General features: G+C 34.5%; 4 protein-coding genes across 4 annotated transcripts; 2 read left to right on the plus strand and 2 right to left on the minus strand.

Annotated features, from left to right (window-relative positions):
• The first annotated feature begins 719 nt into the window (after positions 1–719).
• On the plus strand, positions 720–6,763 carry LOC122596230. The gene is made up of 13 exons (XM_043768774.1): positions 720–813; positions 2,426–2,524; positions 2,629–2,757; positions 2,962–3,262; positions 3,366–3,484; positions 3,577–3,709; positions 4,066–4,142; positions 4,232–4,429; positions 4,505–4,694; positions 4,799–4,980; positions 5,071–5,171; positions 5,287–5,470; positions 6,372–6,763. Exons 1-12 carry the CDS (start codon positions 796–798, stop codon positions 5,426–5,428), a joined length of 1,689 nt encoding a protein of 562 aa, XP_043624709.1. The 5' UTR covers positions 720–795; the 3' UTR covers positions 5,429–5,470; positions 6,372–6,763.
• Positions 6,764–7,933: 1,170 nt separating this feature from the next.
• Positions 7,934–10,435, plus strand: LOC122597729. Its single transcript, XM_043770294.1, has one exon. It carries the CDS (start codon positions 8,363–8,365, stop codon positions 10,244–10,246), a length of 1,884 nt encoding a protein of 627 aa, XP_043626229.1. The 5' UTR covers positions 7,934–8,362; the 3' UTR covers positions 10,247–10,435.
• A 1,583-nt stretch (positions 10,436–12,018) lies between these two features.
• Positions 12,019–12,773, minus strand: LOC122597614 (protein SEED AND ROOT HAIR PROTECTIVE PROTEIN-like). The gene is made up of 2 exons (XM_043770190.1): positions 12,569–12,773; positions 12,019–12,377 (listed from the first exon to the last, which is right to left on the minus strand). The coding sequence occupies exons 1-2, from the start codon at positions 12,771–12,773 to the stop codon at positions 12,019–12,021; spliced, it is 564 nt and encodes a 187-aa protein (XP_043626125.1).
• Positions 12,774–18,750: 5,977 nt separating this feature from the next.
• Positions 18,751–19,591, minus strand: LOC122597615. Its single transcript, XM_043770191.1, has 2 exons — positions 19,262–19,591; positions 18,751–19,050 (listed from the first exon to the last, which is right to left on the minus strand). Exons 1-2 carry the CDS (start codon positions 19,589–19,591, stop codon positions 18,751–18,753), a joined length of 630 nt encoding a protein of 209 aa, XP_043626126.1.
• Between the last annotated feature and the right edge of the window lie 1,792 nt (positions 19,592–21,383).

Below are 21,383 nucleotides of genomic sequence, written 5' to 3' on the forward strand. Positions count from 1 at the left end.
TTCGTGGAGCATTTACCGGGTGAGGCGGGCAGGGGAAAAGAAACGGGTCTTAGGTCAACGGTAACTAGTCCGGATACTCGTGGGCCCACCCTTGTTGTTCTATATATATATATATATACATATCATATGTTATTTTATTCTTTCTAGCCTATTTCACACCACCAACTTTTAATCGTACACTATCAAACATGTATTAAGGTGTTGTACAATACAATAATGTAATACATTTTTAAACATTATTGTCGATGTATAAACATTTAAGTTTTTTTTATACAAATCATGTATAATCATTTTTATACAAATCATGAAATCATAATTGTCGATGCTCAAACATTTAAGTTTTTTTTTTTTTTTTGAATGACTTTTAAACATTTAAGCTACTGATTGTTTTTGGCTCTTGCGTGCATCCGTGTGTGCACACACACATACCAAAGAATCCCACAAAACCCGTTACATTTTATTCGCTTAATTAATTGAACAAACCCAACGAGCCAAGAAAAGAAGCCGTGTCAATGGTGTCACTACCAAAGACATCTTCAACGAGTCCAGTTTTGATGGGCCGGGTTATTTTATGTTGAGTTTTACTTGGACCTATATATAATATATTGGGCTAAATTTCAAACAAAAAAAATGGGTTCTTTTCTAAGTTGGGTCAACCCACAAATCTATTAACCAAAAATGACATATTGACCAAACACAGTTGATTAAAGTGAAGCCTAAAAAATAAAAATGATTGAAGTGGAGTGCCACCAAACTATAGTGTAACACAATCTTTGCCGCTCGAAATCAGTAAAAATGACGGGGAATTATCAGGCATGAACTTTACTTTCTCACTTTTTAACCATTTGTTTTTATAATACATATTGAGTTTTTTATTTACTTTTATAATGTTATGTTTAGTTGGATTACAGTTAAATTACTCACTGTATTTAGCTTTCTTTGATTTTTCATCTGTAATTAGAAGTGAAACTACATAAGCGAGTAGCTCTATGATTAGTTTAGTATTATTTACAGTTAATTTGCTTGAGTGTAGATGTTATTTTGATGTGATATAAACCATGCTTTGCCCTTGGGCATGACTGTGTGGAGTCATGGGCGGTACCACATGGGGGGCAAAGGGGGCAATTGCCCCCTTCAAAATTTAGATTTTGTCATGTATTTTCAAATTTTTCATCGATTTTAAAAAATTTCTTATAGGCTTTTAACACTTTGACCCCTTTTATATTTATATTTCACGGATTTTTTAATTTTGCCCCCCTCTGAGATTTTTTTCTGGTACCGCTAGTACTACTGTGGACTATTCAAAAAGTTGTTAAATTTAGTTATGATATGTAAAGCCTAAATTAAATAATCCCTTAAGCTTTTAGCCATGATACGTAAGCCTAAACATCGACCCAGAAACAGACCTTATAACGATATTCTGACGAATGAAAACTTGAAAGAATCGAGACGTGTTTAACATTGAATGAGGTTTATATGTTAGGGGAATGGTTTTGATAGTTTAAGAATGTAATCGATAAGAGGTTCCGTGGTTCTTTTGCATTGTTTTCTTTAGATAATAAAGCTTTGACTTTGATTGTGATGGATGAAGTTTCTTTTACTAATAAAAGACATGAATAAGTAAAAAATGGGATGCAAGACATTTTCTACCGCCCTTTAATATAATGAAATTGATTCAGCTCTTACTTTGCTACCTAAAGCTCAACGCCTCAACTAATTCTTATATATCCAAGTTTTAAGTAATATTGATTAATGTTTCAGCCTTGCTATTGAAAAATTGTTGCTAGTGTATATTTTGTAACAATTAGTAACAGTGTGTGTTTGCAATATGCGCTTGCGAATAGTTCCGTTTATGTTTGTAAGCAAAGAGATGTTGTAATAATGTTGTGCAAGTATTTTGTTTAATGTTGTCTCTGCCTGCTACAATTATTGCATATTTGTACCAGATTGTGAAGGGATAGAAGTACTATTAGCGAGGTTTATTTATTTGTTATTTTTAGCCGTATCTCCAAAATGAGGTCACGAGGCGAGTTCGTTAGGAACTCCTAACAACCTTGAGAACCCTGGAACAATCTGTGCCTTTAGAGAAAACAAATGTATGGTACAGAATGAGTCAAATCAAACGTGAATGAAATCTCGCATATCACATGTGATTTAAGATGTAATCATAGGTGATAGAGGTGTCATTAGCCGTCCTAGATGGACGCCGTACAGTTTTTTCATAGTCGCCTTAGTAATCATCTTGTTTTATTAAGACCAATTACAAAAGTTTTTGTTTTTCTTTGATTAAGTGGTGATACATGATAGAGTGATAGACCTTTCCACCTAGAATGTGCGTGTACGCTTCTAAGAACTTTATAGTGCTTTTCATCCTCATGCATATACGTGAAGATTGATTATAATTGTGCAAGTATATTGAATGCAGCAACAGCAAAAGTTAGTTCAAACTTCTCCACAGGCTGATGATGAATTTGAGTTAGTTATGGAGCTTTCTGAAAAAGATGTGCTCTTTGAGAAAAAGAAGGTTAGGAATTATGATTTGGTCTTACAGAACGTCGATGATCTCTTATTAATTGGTTTTGCTTCTTGAGTTGTTTCATATGTTCTTAAACCTCATTTTTTTGATAGAAACTGCTAGAAACCAAAGGGTTTGACCCAAATGGAAAAGTTTTAATCAAGAGCACTTGTAGTGCAGAGTTGGTGAATTCCATATTGGAAGAGATGCTTCAGAGAGCAAGAATAATAAATTCTGATGAGGTAAATGATCTTCGTAAGTTGTGTTGCTTGCTGATAATGGTGGTTGTTTACTTCATCGGTAAATTTTTCTAAGTTGGTCTCTTGTATCATTGTGTGCCAAGTCTCCTCTTAAGTAATCTGTAATATAATCAATACCAACATGAAACTTGTTTTTTTTCTTTTTCTAGGAGTTGTGATGTTAATAGAGTTTCGTTGTTATTTTAGGTTGATCTTTACTTTGGATGGATTGATGAGCTTCATCCAGTCGGGTTTTGCAGCCCGAGGAATGAATTAGAGTCTCTTCATTCAATCTTATCACTTGTCGATAAGTCAACATCAGGTGGTCAAACAATACTACCAAAAGTCTTCCAAGATCTTAGGAATGCAACTCTACGGTTGATCCACGTATTCGGGAATAATACTAGAGAGGACATGAATATTCTTACCGGCTGGAACTTAGACAAGGAGAAATGTTTACTACAGTGGGGTGAAAAAAATGGTGTTATGACTAGACTAGATATAGTTTGTAAGTGTAGCTCAAACCCACAAAAGTTTAGTGAAATCACAGTTTAATAAAAATTGGTAAAAAATGAATTTCTTATATAGGTTCACTCGTTTCATCCATACAGATATTGAAGGAGCTGGAAGGGGAGCCATAGCTCGAGAAGATCTTGATGTTGGAGATATTGCTTTGGAAATTTCTGTGTCTAGCATTATTTCAGAGGACCTTGTTCATAAAACAAGTATGGTATGTTTAACAAATTCGAGTATTCAATAGCTGAATTTATATGATAGTTTTGTTACATCAAATCCTTAATTATACGTATATCTTGGTTGCAGTTTCCAATATTAGAGAAAGTTGAGGGTATGTCTTCTGAGACAATGTTATTATTGTGGAGTATGAAGGAGAAGCATGATATCAACTCGAAGTTTAAGATTTACTTCGATGCTTTGCCAAAAGCATTTAATACAGGTAATCGTTTATAACATGTATTCATCCTCTTGTTTAAAAACGGAAACATTATGAATTAAGATAACTTGACATCAAAAAGAGTTTTATCTTTGAGTAACCTTCCACCCTATGTTTATAGCTTTATAAGTTTGTAACAAATATTTGAATTTTTTTAAAATTCTTTTAAGTGGCATGTTTGATTGCTGATTCGATCATAAGGATGAGAATCAGTATCATGTTATCTTTTTATTCCCTCCCATGCAGGGACAAGTTATTTTGGGACAAACTAGAATAGAAACGTGGACATTAATTTTGCTAAGCAGGGTGTATCATTTTGCTTTATTTTCAAGTCCTTTCATATTGATGTTCTATCACAGGGTTAAGCTTTGGGATTGAGGCAGTCATGGCCTTAGATGAAACACTGTTGCTAGAAGAGATTGTTCAAGCAAAGGAGGTTATAAAGTCCTTTAAACATTGTTATTAGGGAATCTATTTGCTATTTATTTTGGCTTTTGGTGATTAATTATGTTCTTGTATGTGCAGCACTTGCGATCTCAATATGATGCTTTGGTTTCGTTGTTATGCAAAGATTATCCCGACATATTTCCTCCAGAGCTGTACACGTGGGACGAATTCTTATGGGCTTGTGAACTATGGTACTCAAATAGCATGAAAGTGATGTTTAGTGATGGGAAGCTACGGACATGCCTAATTCCCATTGCAGGCTTCCTCAATCATTCGGTTTGCTTTACTTCTTGTATCTACTGAGGTGTCTATTGCTGCTGATCTGTAGTAAACTTTTAACAATTCTTGCAGATATCTCCACACATAATGAATTACGGGCGGGTAGATAGTACTACAGAGTCTTTAAAGTTTCCACTTTCAAGAACTTGCCAGAAAGGAGAACAGTGCTATCTTAGCTATGGGAATTTGTCTAGTTCTCATTTAATTAGTTTCTATGGTTTTTTACCTAAAGGAGACAACGCCTATGATGTCATTCTGCTTGGTATTCCTTTTTTTATTTCCTTTCAACAACTCTGCAATTGGTTCTTGGTGTTTTTTTTCTCGATTAATTAATTATGTCATATCTTGATTCTCATTCTATTGCAGATATTGATCTTTCCCAGGTTGATAGCACAGAAGACATGTCGTCAATCTCTAATTGGTCAACTCATATGGTGCGTGGTACATGGCTCTCAGATAACCGTGGAATCTTCCATTATGGGTTACCACCTCCTTTGTTAGAACACCTCCGTCAAGCTCGTGGTTTGATGTTGAAGTCAAATATTATTGTAATAATTCGTTCTTCATCATGTTATTTTCTCACTTTGGTGTAAGTATTGCCTTTTAGAGACTTAGATGTGAGTTATGTGCATTTGTAGGCACAAGAAAACTTGGAAGTTGAATTAGAAATTCTTGAAGACCTTCAATCGACATTTGATGCCATGATGCAAAACTTGGGCGAGACAGAACCATTAGTCAGGTACACTGGAACCTGGTATTTTCAAAATGCTCAGGCCTTGTATCTTTATAACTTCTTGCTTTTTCTTTCCTTTTTTCACTTTCCTTTTTTCACTTTCCTTTTCTAATTTAAGCAGTGAAAAGTTTGATTGGGATGTTAAGTTAGCATTGGATTTCAAGAACTTGCAAAGACGGATCATTTCATCAATTGTAAATTCTTGTGATACTGGTCGACAGTTGGTCCAAAGGGAGTTGCAGAAGTGCACCAACAGTGGTTAGTTCATGATTTGGCATTTATGGGCGTACGCTGTTGACATAGAGGTACCATGACTTTTTTTGTCGATAGTCAACCCCAAGTATAGTTCTATATGATTTAGAAAATTTTACTATGTTAGAATTGGATTATATATTACTACAACTCTTTGGTTACAATCAAATACAGAACATGCCGATTAATAAGATCAACATAAGGAAAACTTCCCGATCTCGATCATTTTCACAAATATTGTTAATAACAATTAAGTTTGGTTGATTATCACTGTAAAGAAAAGTACGGTTCAAAATTTGAATTATTGGTAGGCGGAAATCATCAACTGAAGGCTAAAGACGTGTTGAGGGTTTGTAGAAAAGATTTATGCATTGTTATTAAAAAAATACGAGACTAAGTACCCGCGCGTTGCGACGGTGAGATGGTGGGATGATAGGTCATAAAGTGTGATAGCCAAAGGCCTTAACAGTACGGGTTCCGCCCTCGGATTTAAAAATTCGTCGAAAGTATATCGAATGACATCTCTAATGAAAGAGCATGAAATTTTAAGAACACTCATATAATTTTTATAATTTATCGATGTACGGTTTGTGAGATAAAAGATTTTGAATGAATTGGAGGAGTAAATGATTTATGGAGGAGAGAGAAAAAAGATGATTGGTTGAGATTTGAGAAGAGAGAAAGGGTGTTTGGTAATATAAAATTGATAGAAGAGGCATTTTGGGGAAGTAAATGTTGAAACTTAAAATTTTAGACAGGGGAAATCTGCTTTATAATATAGTATAAATATAGATATATCAAATGAAACCTGTATAGGTATCATTGCATTTTATGATATCAAAACTCACACTCTACTCTTTGTAAATACATGCAGATAAACTTCAGACGTTATTGTATTTTGTTTGATCTATCGTTAATGTCATATAGCATTACTGATTAGTATTATATATGTAGCTCTCAACTGCGGTTGCCACCTACCCAGAATACATCTCATGGTTGAAGACATCTCTCTGTTTAAACAGGCGTTTTCATAGAATCATCCTCCAATCATATACTGATGCAAGCGGCATTCGACAGCAATATCAGTTTTGAAATTGGAAAAGAAGGTAGTTGTATCATTTTATTTTCATTAATGTTGGAGACGTAAAATGCTTCTACGCAATCCTAGCCTGCAAGTTTATGATGTTTTTGTGCTACCTTCATATCGTTTTAACATTAGAAGTATGGAGCTTGTTTTTTGTTGCTTGTTAACCATATTGCCTGCTGCATACAACATGGTATGTAAGTCAGTTTGAGTTAAAATTTTTATAAACAATAATAAAGAAGTGGCAAAATTAGTACACGGACATATGGGCAAGTTCGTGACCTGTTTTCAAGGTATACAACCGTTCACATTTGCGATGACGTTGGATTGGATATGGATCGGGTGATGCAATATCTATATTGTACTTCTCAATTAATCTTTTTGTTATACATATCCAATAAATCTATCTCATTCATTTATATAAGTATATCCATATCTATATCCATCAAATGAATTGGGTTAATAGATGTCCAGTGGATATTTATTTGCAAGAATTACATTAAATTCGATGTGAACATTTGTGACTAACGGACGTAAGAATTATAAGCTAAGCATCTCATCTCTATCTCTTCTCAACTCCATTATAAAACATTTTTTCCCTCCAATTTTTTTCAACTTTTCAACATTTCACTTTTCAACTATATTACCCTTAAAAGAAATCTCAGCCACTCATTTTTATATCTCTTTTTAAATCTCTACCACTCATTTTTTTCTCCCTATTCCATAAATCATTTTATAATTTTATTCCTTTAATTCATTCAAAATCTTTTATCATAAAAACCGTACATCGATAGATTATAAAAATTATATGGGTGCATGCTCTTTCACTAGAGAGGTCATTCGATATATTTTCGACGAATTTTTAAATGCGAAGACAGAGTCCGTACGGATAAGACATTTGGCTATCACACTCTATGACCTATCACCCCTACCACCTCGCCGTCGCAACGCGCGTGTACTTTCTCTCGTTTAGTTAATTGGTTTATAAATCGAATATATATAACACTAGTTTGATTGTTGATTCGACCATAAATATGAATTACTTATGCTTCATGTGAGTATATTATGGGTAAAGATATCAATGTATTTGGACAATTTTTTTAAACTATTACTCGTATATAACAACAAATTATCATAATAATTATTATAGTGCAATATATTAAAAGATGTTTATTTTCAGTACTATTCAAAGCAATACATAAAATGTTAAAACTTATGCTTCATGGAGTGTTTTTATTTATTTACTTATAATAAAAAAACTAATTATAGATAAAAGAGTAAAAGTTAACAAGTGGGTTGAGTCTTGCCTTCGGAAACAGATGTCAAAGTTCGATTTTTATTCTCTATGGGTTACTTACTACTTTTTTTTATAAAGAAGTTAACATAACTTAGAATAATCACTATCTATATTTGGGCCTAGAGACCTAAAAATTATACCCGAGCCCAAATATTTGCTCTGAAATCATCATCATCATTCTATTCTATGCAAACATTTTCTCAAAAACATCTCTACTGTAACATAATCATTGCCCAATCAACGATCAACAACTCCTAATTGCCATCCCACTCCTCATCATCGATCTTCAACATATACATACATAGATACACTCCTCCAGGTTCCATATCTTCTGTATCTGTAAGTCATATTCCTTATTATAATAATCTCCCCCAAATTCAGTCCATACTTTGAATTCCAATCTTACATTAGTTGCAAATTCACATAACTTGCAATTAGTCCATTTCCGGTCCAATCATATTTATTCAATTATTAATACATAACTTAGATCTATTGTTAAATAAAGCTTGTGATTTTTTTATAAAAAAAATTTAAGGTTGGGATTAGGGTTCTAGAAACAGTAGAATGTCCTGTTTAGCTTTATCTTTACAACCTACAAATGGATCTGACATATTGCTACAAACCCGCGAGTGGTTTCCACCCGCACGCGCCCTCGTGGCGCTATCCGCTTTCCGGCAGACGCGTCTCGCGTTTGCCACAGGAAAGAACAACAATGCGGAAGACGGGGATACTTCGTTAGGAGACGATCCGCTGGCTGCGTCCAGCGGACAGGTGATTGTTGGTGTTGAGAGTAGGTATCGGGTTGTGTATAGGCTGGTTAATGCGATTTACGTGTTGGGGATCACGACTGTCGATGATGATTGTGTGAATAATGTGTTTGAGTGTATTAGTATTGTGAATCAAGCTGTTAGTGTTGTCGTTACTGCGTGTCGTGGGGTGGATGTTACGCCGGAGAAGCTTGGGAGGAAGTATGCCGAGATTTATATGGCGTTGGATATTGTTTTGAGGGGGGTTAGTAATATCCGACTTGCCGCTATGCTTGCTTCTTTGCACGGGGATAGTATTGCTAAAATGGTGCATTCGGCTTTGAGTACTGAGAATAAGATTAGGGGAGCAGATAGCTGGGGTAATATAGAAGCTCATTCGGCTGAGCATGAATCGAGTGAGCTGGCGTTTACAAATAATAGTTTTGAGCTGCCTGCCGAGACATTAGAGGCTGGTGATGAGGTGGCGGCTACTCTTGCTAGAACAGAACAGGGCCCGGTTATAGAACAGGAGGAGGCTAAAGAAGATGAGAACGTGGAGAAGGATCCATTCGCTGCCAGTGATAATTTGGATAAACCTGTTGATTTAGTTGGCGGGTTTAAGAAAGATAAAGACCAAGCTTCTGATTTGGCAATGGTTTTGTCGGGCCTTGAGGTGACTACACTACCACCAGCTGCAGCTACCGAGTCGACTCATATTGGTGTCGAAGGATTTGAAGGGGATTATGGTGGTATTGAGTTTAGTAAAGATGGTTCAACTTTACCTGAAGATTTTGAAGGTATAAATCAAGCTTGGGGTGGTGGTTTGGATGCATCGGAGTTTGTTGATGCTAAAAAGGTAGTGAAACGTGAAGGTCTTGGTGGGCTTGAGTTATTGGAAACTAGTGATGCCCCGGCTGCCAAAGCTGCAAATGGCGCTGAAGCTAATCTTGAAGACCTTGTTGTGAAACAGTCTGCAATGAAAGGTCCCGAGATGTACATATCTGAAGAGATCAATGCAGAGTTTAGGGAATCTTTGCTTGCTAGGGTTGGTTTAATGGGTGTTGTTTACTTGAAAACTTTGCCTCCTAAACAGACTGGTAATGCAGAAACCGAGTTTTCTTTCAAGATTGACGGTGCAAATGGTGTTAAGAGATTTGTTATGTACAGCTCTAGTGTAAGCAGCCTAGGCAACCAAATGTTTCATGTCAGAACTGCACCTTCGGATGAGCCTATACCCATCATGAAGTATAGTTTGCTACCTCGTGCTACACCTCTGCCATTAAGAGTTCGACTAGTGAAACGTCACAGCGGCACTTTACTCTCTGTGATGATCCAATATGTGTCAAACCCTGATTTGCCTTCCCCTTTGACAGATGTAACATTTATTCTTAAACTTCCAGTTGACCCGACACTGTCACAGGTCTCACCAAAAGCTGTACTGAATAGGTCTGAAAGAGAATTACAATGGCATGTTCAAGAAATTCCTTTAAAAGGAAGCCCTGTTCGATTGAGAGCAAGGATAACAGTGGATAGAAGTGAAGAAGATGGCGGGGAGGAACTTGAGGTTGTTGGATATGTAAAGTTTTCATACCAAGGAACAAAGTCATTGTCTGGGATTTCACTGCAGCAGGCTTCTGAAGGCAAAACAGACTTTTATGAGGTTGCCAATAGGTACGAAAGTGGAGTTTATACATGTAATTGATTTTTTGATGGTTTTACTGTGTGTTGTTTCTATTTTTCTGCTTTCTTGATGAGGTATGTGGTTTTACTGTGTCGTTAGTATTCTTTCTATTGTAGAATGTAACTCAGAGTCGTCGTTTGTTATAGAAAGATCTTGTCTTTCTGTCCGTTGCCAATTTGATTTGTAATAGTTGGAAAATATTTTTTCTAATTTTTGTTGTCTACTTGTCTTGCATCAAATATACTTTGTGAGCATGAATCCTGCTTGTTTCTTGGATAAATAATTCAAAGTTATTGTCAGAAGTGGTTTAGGAAGTAGGTGGAAACATGGTTTTCGTTTGCTTAGACTGGTTGCAGGGCGAATTCATCCTTTCTTTTGCTTTGTACATGTATTCATCCGTATTCCGACATTGGGAGCTAAAGTCTCCTTGGGCATTGTTGTATGTTAGCTGCTACTTATAAGTTAGTGTAAATCGACAGATTCTGTTGGTGCTCGGTAATGATTCTCAAATACGAGTATAGTTTGTTTCAATAATGCATAGTGCAACACTATGATTACGAAAAACAAATGCTGGAAACTTCCCTGTAAGCCATATTTATCTTCCCTGTTATTTTGTTTATATCACAGTAATAGCATCCTTGGTATATATATTATATTTGCTGCTATATGGATTCTTGGTTTTTATTCATAGGGTTATAAATGATGGTTTGAGGCTCCAAAGGAAACTGATAAGAGCAGATTTTCTGGGTCATTTCAAAACCAATCCAACAAGGGGTTTTTTCAATTTTGGGTTTGAACAAAAAGTAAATTTAGTACTACATTTTCAGTCAACTCCTCTTTGGCTAAGCCTTGCTTCCATAACAAACCCCAATTACATGAGTGAAACTGTGAATGGTAGAATTTGATGTCTAGCTTCCCAACTGGTAGACAGCTCCTTTTCCCTTGGATTAATGAAAAGGTCCACTTAATTCTCCCGGAATCAAAGTGCTATGCCAGGCTGAGGGCTAGTATTATTTAAGAAACCAGTCTCTAAACCCAAAGGTTGGAGTGGTACAGTCTTAACTCTTAACATTGCTTCAAACTCTACTTGTTTTGTTTTTTCGCTTCCATGATCACTGGATGGAAATCACAAGACTAACTCACTCACCTTATCCACCTACTTAGCCTTTTGTGAATATGTTATTGAATATTATTGCAAAAAATTCATTCAATCTTTACCCCTTTGATGCTGAAACAAAGAGTTTTACAAAATAAACTACTCCGTACTGTATTAACTCATGGCCCATAACTCGCCTTCTTTCTTTCTCATGGAGTTGAGAATTGTTGTATGACTTGAATCGACTCATGTTAACCATTTGTTCTTGTAAGTAGCTAATATTTTTTTAAATACTATATATATACACACACACTATAAGAATACCGGTACGATGCGGTGACTTTTAATCTTGGAAGACCTTTTATATTGGTGTGATTGACCTTAATATAAACTGAATTGTTTGGAATAACTTTTACTTCTAGTACTGCAATTGATTTCATTTTTGTGAGGTTTGAATTTCAAATTTTCAATCCATAATGTACTATGAGCAAATATGAGATAAACTTACCTGTTGCAATGATAAAAACGTGAATCTTACATTGTAATCATCTTCGATCACAAAAGGGAAAAATGATAATACATTCATACACATATAGAGTCACACTATGCCGGAAAGCAAAAACGAAGGTTACATACTGTAACAGTTAAATCAATGACTCTGTAAAAGCAAATGAATCATAATCTTCTGGAGAAGCTGTTAATATCCTTCGTTGTCTGAAACTGATTTAGCTCCATCCCTTGTGTAGAAAAAGGGTTTGATCGAGTAGAGATTTTCATTTTTGAGGAGGCGATGGGACGAAGTAGAAATAATATGAGCACCCTTAATCCCTCCATTAATATCTAACGGAACCTTGCAGTCCTTCAATGGTGACTTCTCTAGGAAGGCCTTGCATTCTTTCAACTCCCATTTAGCATTCTTGAAGTAGTTTGTTGATGGTGGGGACAGTTTGGCTAAAAAGTAGCCCTTGTCGTCAGCTGGGCAGCTTGAGACAGAAAATGGTGCTAATTCGAGCCCAATGGGGTTTCTTGCCAAACAAGTTACTCGCGCCGTGGCTCCTACATGAATTAATAACTCTTTATGTCAAATAATTTTAACAAAAGTATATGTAGTTTTTTTTTTTTTATGTTAAAATGTAAGTACATGTGATAAAGTTTGGTAAACACAAAACATTGTAATAGATAACTTAAGGAATCATACAAAATACAATTAACAATTATTCGCGAGAAATGATGGATTTGAGAAATACCTTTAATTGGGGCATGTTTTGAGCCGGATTTGCAATATATGAGGCCTTGAATCGCAATGGTTTGGGGCATTTCCTTATAAGGCATTTTAGGCTTTGTAGCAGGAGCAAATCTATAAGCCGTACCATCAGCAGTGGCGGAAGCAAATGATATCGCCACAGACAGTAGGAGGAGGATAACAGAGAATGTAGTAGCAATGGACTTCATGGCTTTTGATTGTTGTGTATCTCTAAAAAGATTGGCTCGAACTTGTAGTGGTTTGATTTTGATGTTTGTGAGAATATATCATTTATAGTGAGAATATATATGCGAATTGAAGTGTCGAAATTATTATTATTTTTTATATAAGTTTTTTAATTGTCAAATGATAGGGGAGCAAGAGTATCAGGTTATCATGATGGTGATCACTACATGGCAGCACGATGTAGGATAACATGTAATATATGAGTTTAAATCTATTTATATGTTTTGGCTACGTGTTTGTGTATAACGTACCTTAATGTTGAGTATTTTTTATGAGACAAGATATCGTTGACAATCATCTAAATTCCTTTTTAAACATTTGGTCAAAATACATATTATTAAAGCTAAGTTTCATTTCTTTTTATCTTTTCTTTCTAAAGTATTACTCGTATTAGGAATTTAGGATTATTGTATATCTGTTAAATCGAATAGCCCTAAGTCCCTAACTAACTATGGATGACCCACATGGGCCATAGGTGGAGACCTGGAGTCCAACTACGATTTTGGGCCTGATTTGGGTTACGTCTTTAAAGGTTGTTTGGCAACTCAAGAATAAAAAAACTGTGATTGAATGTACAAGAGAGACTATATTAGATAAAGAAATAAAAAATGAAAAACATACCGATACGTCCATATTCCCATCATATATGACTCGATACTTTATTCAATACACACCATATTTAATGGTGTTTATCCTTTTCAACTCCAATACATATCAAATACATTTCCAATACGGAGACATTAGAACACTAATAGAAAGTAATAATAAAAACTACAAATAACTTGATAAAGAGAAATTTAGAACACTAATATATCAAACATGTAAAAATCATAATAATATATAAGTAAAAATCATGAGTTTATTTTGTTGTCTTTAAAAGAAATGATATAAAAAAGCTTTTTTTCATTCATAATAATATATAAGTAAAAATCATGAGTTTGGCTGTCAAGGAATCGGTTACTATTCGAAGGGAAATCAGTGAATAGGACTGGTGTGTTCAACAAGGTTCGGTTACTATTCGAAGGGAAATCAGTGAATAGAACTGGTGTGTTCAACGAGGTCCAAACGTTGAGTTTTCTTTGGATCAAATCAAGAGTTAAGTTTGCTACTCTTACTTGGAAAGACTGAAAGACTTTTAATGTCTCACCCATTTGTGTTTAGTATAACTTATTTTGGTGTTTGCCCTCGGGTGTATCGTAGGCCTGTGAATATAAATATTTTCGTTGGCTGTTAAAAAAATAAAATAAAAAATATACCTGGCTGTATCTGTACTTGTATGGTTTTGACTTTTGACCAACAACCCATCTTTGTTACTGTATAGCTTTTTGACTATACGCCAAAGGTGAATATCAACAATTTTTGATCGATATGATTGAACTCCTATGTCGTACCACATCAACCTCCCTCATATACATGAATTTGGATCATCGTTGTCGATCATTTCAATAGTAAAAACTGGTCATATCAATATTTATATCTGCATACCAATTAAATTTATCAACAGAACAATATATATATACCAAATTAAGTATACATCCATACAATAATAGATGTATTATACATGTGTGCATTGATTTCAACATCACATCTATATTCCTTTTCACATCATTGATAAGTTAAAATATTAAATATGTGACAGATGGTGTAACCATGCTATTAAGTTTATGTGAAATTAAAATATGCCACTCAACGTCGAAATATTCCCAATTAACAAAAATGGACAAAACAAACATCTCTAAAATTATGCATCGATCATCCCAAGAAATCAATTATCTACAAAATCAAAGGTCAACAATGATGTACGTATTGATCTAGCTCTTCCAATTTACGAGTAGTATAAAACTTCTAGAACAAAGCTACATACCATACGTCATTAATAATACTTTCGATTGTTTTTTCGTAGACACACAAATGATGATGCCATACATATTGTTATATTAATGTCTACTTTTTTACAATCTATTAAACGACATTCAAACATGAAATTTGTGCACCAGTCCAAAATGTTTTTTAAAGTTTCTCATATCACATCAATCAATAAGAACCCCACCAACTTTTGGTGTACCAACAAATAAAAAATCCCGATGATATCTTAAAATTTATATTAAAAATTAAAATCTCCATTTGGGTTCACTTTAAAAAAGGCAATATATTTGCATGCCAAACTTTCCCAAATAATTGTCAGACAACACAAAGACTTGACAAGGGCATAAATGTTTTATTTTCCTTTAAATTACCAACAAATTGACAAAGATCGTCCTTGTGATTCCCCACTTTGACATATTATATTCATCTCCAGTCCTTCAACTGTTTAGTATTTCTCATTTTGGTCCTTGAAGTCATAATACTCTTGCACACAAGGGGCGCTCATATGATTTAATATGGAAGAATATGAAGCCATGCTAGTAGACAATTTATAAATCAACCACTCCTAAAAGGAAAAGGACATAGAAGCTGTCTAAAATGGCTTTATCTCAAGAAGTATATATGCATGCATATTGGAATAAGATCCAAACAAAACTATAAATTTATAGATTCACGAATGACGAATCTATATTAGTTGAGTTTAATTATCCAAGTTATCTAATATATACTAAATCACGTTTTCCATTCAAAGTTCAATTCGTACGTCATACATGCATGGATAGTCGAAGTAATATACGTACGGTCGATCCTTGTATTAATTATACTAGCTTAATTAACCGATGACTAACTTGACACTTCAATTCATCACTAATATACGTTAATATCTCTTAAAAGACATGTCGAAGCAGTGTCAATTTTCCTGTTAATATTGCAAGCTTTCATTTTCGATTAATTGTTCTAAATTAGTGTTTAAATTTCGATATAGATATAAAAAATGAATTACTAAAAACGCACCAAATATGACCATTCAAATATGACTTACAAATCTCATTATAAAAAGGAACAAGATGTAACATTTTTCGTCTTCTTATTACTCGTAAACCACACACACTAATAATTTAGGATGGCTTTTGAAAGACTATATATAATATCATATCATATCAACATATTAATTAATATAATGCATATATCTCATGATTCATCATGGGTACGTCTTTATGCATGGAATGAATGATAGTAGTATACTAAAAACGCCAATACAACTACCATTACACAACAACAGTATATATGGTCCATACATTCTATCACAAATAATATTCATTAATTTGTACGTACCCCATATATGGTATTGTGGAGAGTAAAAATAAAAAATAAAATAAAAAAGAGCTAATGGCATACCAACGCGTCAATATATAATTATTTAAAACTTTACCATCAACTTAACGGCATCGTAACGGCAACGTTAATAGAACTTTTACAACTCAAAATTCCAAGTACTCCCCATGAAGTTTTCCGGTGATGACCAGCCCGATGATGGTTAATCGGCGCTGATTCGACGCTCGGAAACAACGATTTGGATGTATTTTGGACATTTTGTCGGTTCCTTATGTCTCGGAGATCCATCTCTTGTGGGACCCTCAATGGGCCAAGTTTAAGATCAGCCCACCTTGAAGAAGGAGTTTTAGTACTCAAACTATTACGATGATTTTCAGCCGTTGATTCATAGCTTAACTTTGAGTTCTTACTCATCTTCTTGTAATCCAAAGAATGGCTGTTTCTAACGAGTTGACTCGCTGTTGGGCCCTTGTTGTTTGAGCTCTTTAACTCGCGCATTGACTCGGACCGTTTGCGATGTTTCTTGCTATTATTATTACTACGTGTTTGATGATCTTGCGCTTGCGGTCGTGGTTGTTGTTGATCATTGATTGGTATTAGTTTGCCACCAATTATCATATCTTCCGCATGGGACATCTTCTGTTCTCCATCATCTAAATCGCTACGGCCACCCGATGATTCGCCTTTAAAGAACTCAAATAAATCTTCTTTGGGCGACGATGGTGAAGTCGGTCGGTTTTGGTGATCGTGCTGAGAGCAAGAATTTGCATCTTCGGTTAAAGGGAAATCCGTGAGTGAAAGAGTCTCAAGTGCGTCTAAGTCTTGATCATGATCATCGTTGACACTCATTTTTCACGCACTATTATTGATGTGTGTCGTATATATGTATATATGTGTGTGCTGTTTGATGTTATTTATTGTGTAATTTATATATATGAGTAGAAAAGGGGTCAAAGGATATATAGATATACCAAGGTATACGTACGTCTATATAATATATATATATATAAAGAATTAATCATGTACCATAAAATATGTGCATGCACTAATGATATACATTTAAAAAAGATAATATAGATAAGAATATGGGATAATAGAGTTGGTAATATATAGCCATCTTTCTTATGGCGTTTCCCTATGTCCCTATAGCGTATACATATTCTTATACCACACACATACATATATAATGTATATAATAATACCTCCTTTAATGTCACATGCGTAACGTATACAGTATATATTGAAAATTTTCAAATGCCTTTTTTATGCAAAGTCCTGCTTACAACCAGTCGCCCATTAAGAAAAGTACTTGTCCCAAGCTCATTAGATAATTTGATTTTGTTTTAAAGCATGACAAGTCATCATATTCCTATTCGATCTCATTATTAATAGTTGGTCTAAGCCAAGTAAAATGAACTTTTGAGCATGTGCTTTGGTCAAGATTTTCTTACTAGCTTAATTGCTTTTTGTATCGAGAAAGCTAGTTGCATGTATACTTCCAATCTTATTACATACCAAATTTATAAACTACGGAAAACTTTTTAATTAGATGTACATGCTTGGCATCATCTAGTATTAGCATAGTGCGTGTTGGGTGTGATATATACGGCAGTAGCACATAATGTATAAATATACTCAAAGGGTTGTTAAACAGGCGTTTTACAGGCCTAGGGGGCTTAGAATACATCGATTTTGTATGTGCACATGTGCATCTTGCGAGCGCGAATTTATACCCGTGTTTCCAAAGTATTAAGAGCTAGCAAATACACCTACATATATGGTTATAAAATATAATTTTTGAATAAGAAAAATGAAATTAATTTCTTGATTCTATTAAAAACAAAATTTACTTATAAATGACTTAATCAAATTATCATAACTAAGAATGAATATGTAAACTAAAAAAAAAAAAAAAAGATAAACACAAGCTAAGTTAACTTGAGGATAGCTTGAAAAAAGGTTGGATATTTCAGAATAAAAACACCTAGTCTATCAAAACTACCATAAAGTAATTTACGATATACTGTATATGTATTACTTAACTCCCAAAATAACAACAATACCTATTTTACATCAATTATCTTAACATCAATAACTTATATTACTATCACCATCTCATCATCACCAGTCGCCGCTAACACAATCAGTCACCACCACCATCACACTACCGTTGCTATTATCATCGTAGCATCGCTCAGACATCCATGTAGTATCTGTATAAGAGCACCCCCAATGGGTTAGGCCAATATTAACCAATACAGTGCCACATCAGCAAAACCTCTTTCCAATACATTTTTCTCAGTTCACACCCAATACCCAATACATCCAATACTAACCAATACACTCCAACATATTTATTTTCAAATTTTTAATAAATAAAACCACAAATAAAATTTATAAAATAAACACAAATATTATATTAAATCCTAAAATACCATTTTATTAAAAAAATGAGTAGCATACATAAGAAGAAAAAAAGAGGAAAGAAACATTAAAATGCATTTAAAATAAAAAAACAATCCTAATAATGACTTAAACGCAACAAGATTTAAGGAAGACTCCAAATATGCTCGACGAGATCATGGCGTAGAGAATGGTGGACGTGTCGGTCTCGAAGTTCCTTGATGGTCCGGTCATGCACCTTTTGCCTCTCTTCGAATGTTCGCCGTGGTAAGTTACGTGGCTCGTTAATGAAATCCTCTTCGTAAGAGGTTATGACATTTCCCGAATCCTCAACAATCATGTTATGCAATATAACACACGCATGGTTCGGTGAATCTTATTAACACTCATGGCTTTTGCCGGTGCCTGAAGTATCTCCCATCGACCTTGAAAAACTCCGAATGCCCGCTCAACATCTTTTCGAGCACTTTCTTGGTACTTCTTAAACTTCTTCCTTTTCACGTCTTGCAGGCATGAGAACGACTTCACAAACATAGACCACTCTGAATAAATGCTGTCAGCAAGGTAGTATGCCTTCTTATACTCGGTCCCGTTAACGGTAAATGAAGTATCGGGAGCCGTATCCTCAATTTTTCCCTATATTTAATAAATATATTACATATTATAAATTATATTAAAAAGCGATAATTTATATTAAAAATACTTAAACAAATTTGACTGATTGAGGACGTTTATGTCGTTGTAAGATCCTGCAGCGCCAAAATATGCATGTCATATCCATAAATCATAAGACGCAACCGCTTCAAGCATGATGGTTGGACGTCCTTTATCACCACGAGTGTATTGCCCTTGCCATGATTTTGGACAATTTTTCCATGGCCAGCATACAATCGACGCTTCCTAACATCCCCGGAAACCCATGAAGTTCTTCGTGTTTGCTTAGCAAACGTTGTATATCATCAGACGTGGGTCTTCGCAAATACTCGGCTGCATAAAGCTCAAAAACACACTTACAAAAATCTTCTAGACATATTCTAGCTATTTCCTCCCCCATATGCAAATATTCATCAAGTGAGTCCAGAGATTTGTCATACGCCAATTGTCGTATGGCAGATACACATTTATGGATGGTACTAAAACCAACCCTTTTTCTTGCATCGACACGCAAGTCTTCCATACGGGTAAAATGGATTGGTTTTGGAGACAAAGAGTAGCTTTGTATATCGCGAATGATGCGCATGAACAAGTTCTTTCTCATTTGAAAACGCCGCCTAAAATGGTGTGGCGCAAACGTTGAGTCTTCAATGAATTAATCTATCATGAGTCGGTCAGCAGTCCCATACCGATCTCTATAAACCGGTTCCCGAGTTAATTTCTGGGACGGTTCGGCCTCATTGAGCTCGATACAATCTTTCATGATAGCCATGAGCTCGTCATCACTGTCATCATCGCTAAGCAATGGACCCGAGTATGTATGGATGCTCGATGAGAAAGACATGGTGATTTTTAGTTTGAAGAATGAATTGGATTTGGATATGAAAGTGTTTGAGTTTTGGTTGAATGAATGAAATAAGTGGGTTAAATAAGTGAATAAAAGGTGAAAAAGGTTGATTTTTTTGAAAATTTTGATAACTAGCCGTTTATCACCAAAGCTGAATTTTGAAAATTTTTTTTTTTTTTTAACGGAAACTAGCCGTCGAGGTAAAAAAAAAAACATCAAATGCTTCGTATTGCCCACCACGAACCATCCAATACGAAGATCGAATACGGACCAATACGGCCATAGGTGGTATCACATGGGGGGCAAAGGGGGCAATTGCCCCCCTCAAAATTTAGATTTTGTCATGTATTTTTAAATTTTTTATCGATTTTAAAAAATTTCTTATAAGTTTTTAATATTTTGACCCCTTTTATATTTATATTTTATGGATTTTTTTAATTTTACCCCCTCTGAGATTTTTTTCTGGTACCGCCTCTGAATACGGCTCACACCCAATGATGTGGACCGTATTAGAGGTCGAATGCGGAGCTAGTATACAGACATCGGGGGTGCTCTAACATGACTAAACTAGTCAAGTGAGTGTATATCTTGCTACTCAGCCATTCCTGTCTTCTTCGTATTGAGACAATTTTAACATTAACATATTAAAATATAAAAGTCATCTCCGTCATTTTCAGCTAGGCGGTTTGGGGGTGGCTGTGGCTCGAACGTTCTCGACTATAAGCTAGAGATTTATTATTGTTAAATTAAAGGAATTACGGAAACGTGATATATATGTTCGTTTGATTGAATAAAAAATTTTCTTCGATCCACATTTTGCATCACATACAATTAACCTACTATGAATTTTATACGAGTTATAAAATATAAAGGCAGTGTCTACTTGTATACATATCTTACTATTAATGTAAAAGGATGTCGATCGTCCTAAAATCTAATCGAGCAATCACAATATTTAATTATTCGATTAATCAATTATAAGCTTAATTTGCCTACCAATTATATCTTTTGCTAATTGGAAAACACTATTACAACAAGTTATATATATATATATAAATCTATACTCCCTATACAAACAAACTACCCCTCCCAAATTAAACACTCTATCTTTAAAATTTCTATTTTACCCTTTTAATTTACACTACCACCAAACCCTTTATTCCTAAATCTATATCTATACTAAATTAATAAACAAACCAACCTTATTTTTTAACACATTCCTAACTCACACACTAAATCTATCCAATATATTCTTAAAATATTTTACACCCATATTTTTCAAAACTATCTATCTCATTTATTAATTAATTTAAATATTTCCACCTAATATCTCTATTATATTATTAATAAAGTTATTTACAAAATATACATCTCTTAACCATAAAATAACTACATTACCATTTACATTTATTACTTTAAGATTAATAATCACATCGTTAACACCACTGCCACTAGCACCGTCCGTTGC

Source organism: Erigeron canadensis, chromosome 4 (assembly GCF_010389155.1).
Source record: "Erigeron canadensis isolate Cc75 chromosome 4, C_canadensis_v1, whole genome shotgun sequence".
NCBI classification, from domain to species: domain Eukaryota; kingdom Viridiplantae; phylum Streptophyta; class Magnoliopsida; order Asterales; family Asteraceae; genus Erigeron; species Erigeron canadensis.